Source organism: Micropterus salmoides, unplaced genomic scaffold (genome assembly GCF_014851395.1).
Source record: "Micropterus salmoides isolate LMB-PRFRI ecotype aquatic unplaced genomic scaffold, ASM1485139v1 Ms_hic_scaffold_11, whole genome shotgun sequence".
Taxonomy (NCBI): domain Eukaryota; kingdom Metazoa; phylum Chordata; class Actinopteri; order Centrarchiformes; family Centrarchidae; genus Micropterus; species Micropterus salmoides.
In genome coordinates, this window is record NW_024040152.1 from 961,500 (window position 1) to 967,860 (window position 6,361).

General features: G+C 42.0%; 1 protein-coding gene across 4 annotated transcripts in view; it reads left to right on the forward strand.

Moving 5' to 3' along the window:
• tcaim (T cell activation inhibitor, mitochondrial) overlaps positions 1-6,099 on the forward strand; it is a 32,397-nt gene extending 26,298 nt beyond the window's left edge. The window contains exons 8-13 of one of the 4 annotated variants that reach the window (XR_005443315.1): positions 3,080-3,171; positions 3,257-3,489; positions 3,589-3,720; positions 4,733-5,033; positions 5,260-5,326; positions 5,682-6,099. Coding sequence is in view for 1 of the 4 variants with exons in the window: in XM_038710327.1 (XP_038566255.1) it covers positions 3,080-3,171; positions 3,257-3,489; positions 3,589-3,720; positions 4,733-4,958 (683 nt within the window). In the remaining 3 variants the exon portion in view is untranslated. Of the gene's footprint in view, positions 1-3,079; positions 3,172-3,256; positions 3,490-3,588; positions 3,721-4,732 lie in introns of all 4 variants that reach the window. The other 3 variants (XR_005443314.1, XR_005443313.1, XM_038710327.1) reach the window with 3 other exon arrangements.
• Positions 6,100-6,361: the final 262 nt, after the last annotated feature.

A 6,361-nucleotide genomic window follows, 5' to 3' on the forward strand; every position in this document is an offset into this window, starting at 1 on the left:
GAAGGACTCCAAGATGGTGATAAATAAGATCCTCTGGTCTGATGAGACCAAGATAGAACTTTTTGGCCTTAATTCTAAGCGGTATGTGTGGAGAAAACCAGGCACTGCTCATCACCTGTCCAATACAGTCTCAACAGTGAAGCATGGTGGTGGCAGCATCATGCTGTGGGGGTGTTTTTCAGCTGCAGGGACAGGACGACTGGTTGCAATCGAGGGAAGGATGAATGCGGCCAAGTACAGGGATATCCTGGACAAAAACCTTTTCCAGAGTGCTCTGGACCTCAGACTGGGCCGAAGGTTTACCTTCCAACAAGACAATGACCCTAAGCACACCGCTAAAATAACGAAGGAGTGGCTTCACAACAACTCCGTGGCTGTTCTTGAATGGCCCGGCCAGAGCCCTGACTTAAACCCAATTGAGCATCTCTGGAGAGACCTGAAAATGGCTGTCCACCAACGTTTACCATCCAACCTGACAGAACTGGAGAGGATCTGCAAGGAGGAACGGCAGAGGATACCCAAATCCAGATGTGAAAAACTTGTTGCATCTTTCCCAAAACGACTCATGGCTGTATTAGATCAAAAGGGTGCTTCTACTAAATACTGAGCAAAGGGTCTTAATACTTATGACCATGTGATATTTCAGTTTTTCTTTTTAATAAATTTGCAAAAATTTGTACATTTCTGTTTTTTTCTGTCAAGATGGGGTGCTGAGTGTACATTACTGAGAAATAAAATGAACTTTTTTGATTTTTGGAAAATGGCTGCAATGAAACAAAGAGTGAAAAATTTAAAGGCGTCTGAATACTTTCCGTACCCACTGTATTTGTTAGGTTATATTCGTTCGTTACATTTGGTCAGTTTTGAGAGCCTTTCTTATAAGACCATATGTTGGATTGTTTTTATAAGAGCGCTCTGCATGTAATGTGATGTTCAATAAGCATGAGGTGTTTTGAAGCGCAGGTTGCTTTGATAGCGGCCTTCAGCTCAGCTGTATGGTTGGGGCTGGTGTCTCTCGTCGTACTCTTAACAATACCCCATAGATTCTCTATAATGGTCAGGTGAGTTGACTGGCCGAGTAACACCGTGGTCTGCAAACCAGTTCCTAGTGGTTTTGGTACTGTGGGCAGGTGCCAAGTCCTGCTGGAAAAGGAAATCAGCATCTCCATGGAAGCATGAAGTGGTCTAAAATCTCCTGGGGGATGCTGCATTGACTCTGGACCTGATAAAACCCAGCAGATGACATGGCACCCCATATCATCACTGACTGTGGAAACGTCACACTGGACTTCAGGCTACTTGGACTCTGTGCCTCTCCACTCGTCCTCCAGACTCTGGGAGCTTGATTTACAAATGAAATGCAAAATTTACTTTCATCTGAAAAGAGGACTTTTCAAGTCTGCGGTCAGTGACCTTCTGTGAGTTACCCTTCGTGTGGAGGTTGTCAATGAGTGTCTTCTGGACAACTGTCAAGTCAGATGTCTTCCCCTGTGGTTGTGTGTACTGAACCAGACTTGGAGATTAAAGGCTCTTAACAGGTTGACATTTCTGTTTTAAACATTTGTTATTCTAGTATTTTGAGATGTGGATTTTTGATTTCCATGAGCTGTAAGCCGTAATCATCAAGATTCAAACAAAAAAGGCAAAAGGCCTGGAATATTTAACTTTTGGGGTAATGATTCTAGAATATATGAAAGTTTCACTTTTTGACTTAAATTATGGAAACAAATTAACTTCTCCACGATATTCAAATTTTCTGAGATGCACCTGTATAAATGCACTATATATGCTCGGGCGGCTGTGGCTCAGGAGGTAGAGTGCATGTCAAAGTGTCCTTGGGCAAGATACTGAACCCCGAATTGCCCCTGGCGGCTATTCCGCCAGTGTATGAATGTGTGTGAATGTTAGATTCTGTTTGGGCACTTAGGCTCAGTGTGTGAATGCAGATGTAGTGTAAAACCGCTTTGAGTCGTCAAAAAGACTAGAAAGGCACTATACAAATGTTAATGTTTTACTGTACAGTTACAAGCTTTTTGCTTTCTCAGATGTTCACAAAACAGACTGCAAAACATGCTATTTCTATTGTTTGAAAATTTAACTTCACAATACAATAGTTTCTTTTAGCAACAATATTTCACATCTCAATCTCACATATCACACATTCCACAGAACTGAATTTCTGTCACACACAATACATTTATCCAACTGTATTATTTTGCATTCACGTCATGAAATGAGCATGAGCTAACATTGTTTTAAGCTAGCACAGAAAGAGAAAACACACTCACAGGAGAATGGTCATTAATAACACATCTAATACTGGTCTTCTGCTAAACAACAGTATCCCAGAGCAAAATAACTTCAACTTAACTTTAACACTGAACTTCCAACCCATATAATCAACTTTCACTTTGCTGACTACAGACTCCTACAGGTGCCTGGCACCCGCTTTTGGACAGCATCATTAATTCATTTAATTTAACTGATTAACGGTAACATATGTCACAGCCATTTCACTATTAGTTAGGAAGAATCTCACCTGGGGCAGAACTTCAGATCCCAGCAATTGAGCAGTCTCTAAAGTTTTTGTACTGCACACAAATCTCCTTTTTCTTGGTGACTTGCAATAAAGCTATAGATAAAGGGCTGTGGCTCATAAAGCAGGTCGTCCACTTATCAGAAGGTCGGTGGTTCCTGGCTTCTCCAGTCTTCATGTTATTGTGTCTTTGGGACAGATACTGTACCCTAAATTGCTCCCGATGGTTATGTGGTGCCTGATTCTGTTTCTGGTGAGCAGACATTGTCAATGACAATGGAACACATCAATTTGCATGCCACCTGAGAAGACATGAAATAAGGCAAGTGTCCCTGTCAAGTCAAGCAGCTTTGCCTTAACCGAAACAGTGATGCCATTATTTTAGTGCCATCATTTTACATTATGCATGATCGCTTTGTTTAATATGTAACATTTACCCACATTGTACCTGATGTCACATGAGAAATTTTCCCAGCTCCCTTTGACCCATGGACCACTTTCTACAACTGTCCCATTTAATCTGCTCCTCCACCTTCCCTCCAGGACACACAGTTGTGTTTGCTGACCAGTCAGGGATGAGCGCCTCTGGACACGTCATGCTGGGAACCATGGATGTTCATCATCAGTGGACCAAAGTAATGCAGCCGCAGTGCTCCTGCTGTCACAGTTGTCTGTGTTGTTCTTTGTTTTCTGACGCCTCCTCTGCCTGTGTGTCTCCAGCTGCTAGAGCAGCTGCCCAGCTACCGGAGCCTGCAGCAGCAGACAGACTGGTTAAAGGAGAGGATCAGCCTCCTCCTGGGTGGGACTCAAGTGGTCCATGTTGAGAGGCTGGGACCAGTCCAATCCATCACTGAGCACTACAGCACCCTCAGCACCTTCCACAAGAGCCTGATGTCCCGACGCCTTTGCTTGCACCCCAGGAGCCTGCAGGGGCTCACCATGTTGTTGGAGAAGTATGTTGTCACATTACCATCTGAACGCCTCAAACACATGACACACTGCTGTGTACTTCAGTTAAGTAAGACATCATTTGTGGTTTGTGTCCATCATAGTGACCGCTCAAACCCCAGTCTTCATAAGATGGGGCACTTCATTATCCCGACCAACTGTGACCCTCCCAAGCTGCAGGTCTTTCTCCAGAGCCACGCCACTGAGGCCAGACAGCGCACAAAACGCAAAAACCAGTGAGTCAAACATAACACTTCATTCTAAGGCTTTCCCTTTCTGAACTATAACCACTTTAACTTTCTCTGTGTGGAAATCGGATGTTTTCACGCCACAGATGATGAACAAAGACAATAAAATGTGGGTCTAATATATAAATCATGAGCCTAATGTAGGCTGCTATAGGAGTGTGGGCCAGCTGCTCTGTAGGTGTGCTGAACTGACACTAACTGGGCAGGGGGGTAAATAATATTCGTAGATGTACGGTGTAACAAAGACTAGACATCAGTAATAATGTTGAGCATTTATTAAAACAAAAAATATCTATAGATAAGAAAAAACATGACATTAGGAAACCATTTGCAGAAGCAGAAAAGACGGATTTGGTGTGTTCTTTTCTAGCATGTATGTGTGGAATGCATCTGCATACGCAGAAACCCGATGTATAGAAGCGTGTGTGCATCTGTATTTAAGTATGAACAAAGCTTGTACATTAACTTAGGGAGAACAGTGCTCAGTGCTGTCACTGGTAACTGGAAGATGAGTACTGGGCAGCACTTCAGTAAGTGAGTGAAAAATAAATTTTGAACCCCTTCTGATTTCACATGCTTCGACCTTTCTTATCATAGTAATATAATAGTTATATTTCATTGGTTATCACACTCCTCCTCCTTTTTTCTGACATAAGAAGGTTGCCAAACATGTGGTGAGTTTGTGTTTTAAACATTCTTCCCGTAACAAATTTTATGAGCCACTGAGTGAATGACTTGTTCTGGCCATTCACCTTGACACCATTTAGTACCATTCAGTGCTTTCACTCAGAGGGTTTGACAATTATATAGTCCATGGCAGAGCTTTAAAACTATATTAATGTTGACAGAAATAAATGCAATAAGAGGTCTTCTTGTGAGCCCCCTAAAATACTGTTTGATGATCACTGTTCCTTATCACAAGTTGTCCTTTCAGCTGTTATTTTTGTTCCATACTGGTTAACCAGCTTTGCTATTGACTAATACCTCTTTGTGTGTCCAGGCTGCAGGCAGAGGAAGAGGCTATAGTGAAGCTGTGTCTCCAGAATCTGTCTCTGAGGAGTCTGTCCAAGGAGCCCAGTGTCAGCTCCAGCCAGATGATCATGTGCTGTAAAAGACTAGTGGAGCAACACTCGCCTCTCATGCAGGGCCTCCACATCTGTGTTTCTCACTTTTACTCAGTCATGCAGGATGGGGACCTGTGTGTCCCCTGGGACTGGAAGAGCTGAGCTGGAGTGACACAGTCCCAAGCTGCAGGACTGAGTCAGTCTAAGTCAGTTTTATGACGTTCAGGCAGCAAATAGGTATGTTTCACAGCATCATTTGTTCGATGTAAGGTGGTCACAACAGATTTCATATGTTCTGTCAGTTCTCAATCAGGCTGACCAATGGCCTCATTAATTAAGAAGCACTTTATCCTCTTGCTGAAAATGCCTAATAGAAGAAGAATTAGATGGACAGCAGAGGTCCATAGTTCCTAACCTGAGGGTGATGACCATTTCTGCCACAGTGTTTTTATTTTTTCTCCAGGGTTTGCTTTTCTTCTAAAGCAGTTTGATGCTGAGAACCAAAGAGTCTTCAGTTGAACTGTGATAAGGTGGGCATTGTTTGGCTATTAAGGGTCACAAGCCAAAAAGGTTTGTAACCAGTGGCAGGGGTGCAATATGACTGAAGCTTGTTTTCCAGACAAGGGTTGAGGCTTTGACATACACACACTTTGAACAAGTCAGTATTTTTTGTTGCTGCGTGGAGTTCACTGAAACATTATTAAATAATGGTTCTGTAAAGGCATAATGTGTGACCTAAATTCAATACACAAGGTAGAACCTGTTATCACTTTTTGACAGACTTGACACTTGACAGGCAATGCCACTCAGCATGCTTGAAATGAACTTGTTCGTACAAAGTGAAGTCCGACTGTGTTTAAAGGCTACTTTTTTTTTTCTGTTCAGAACGGTCAGACCGGAAGGCGGGGTGAAAAGTCTGCTGTCATAGAGAGGGGTGAGGCACAATGAACTGTAAATAGATTTAGATTTTGAATTTAGATTTTCACAGCTAATGCAACACAGAAACATAGAGTGTCTGCAAGGCAGTTTGTTCAGGGCTGCTATGGCAGAAGGGACAAACTTCTGCTGAAGCATGCAAACTGTCCTTGATAATGTCATTTTTAATCTATATGTTGATTTTTTTCAAGGAAAGCAGAGTGTTGAAATGCTTCTGTTTAATATGGTTTGTAGTTTGGATATTTCTTGAATGTTCTTGTAGGTATATCTAGGGCATATTGTGGAATCTGCCCAGATGAAGATTGGGATTTTCCCTAGCATTATGAGTGTTTTTTCACCAAACAAACAGAATAAACTATCAAACTGCTCTCTGTGTTGGTGTTTTTTATTTTTTTTATTTAACCTTTATTTTAACCGGGAAGACGTCCACTGAGATATCAACTCTAGCCAGCAAAACAGCATTTAAAAGTTGCATTGACACACATACAATACAGTCCATTAAAACATCTTTCAAGACACTTGAAACAAACAAGCACTCATTGTGAACTGCCCCTTATCCCCCAAAGTATTATAGCATTTTTAATATACTACATTATAGTATAGATTCTACTAGACTTGACCCCATAAAT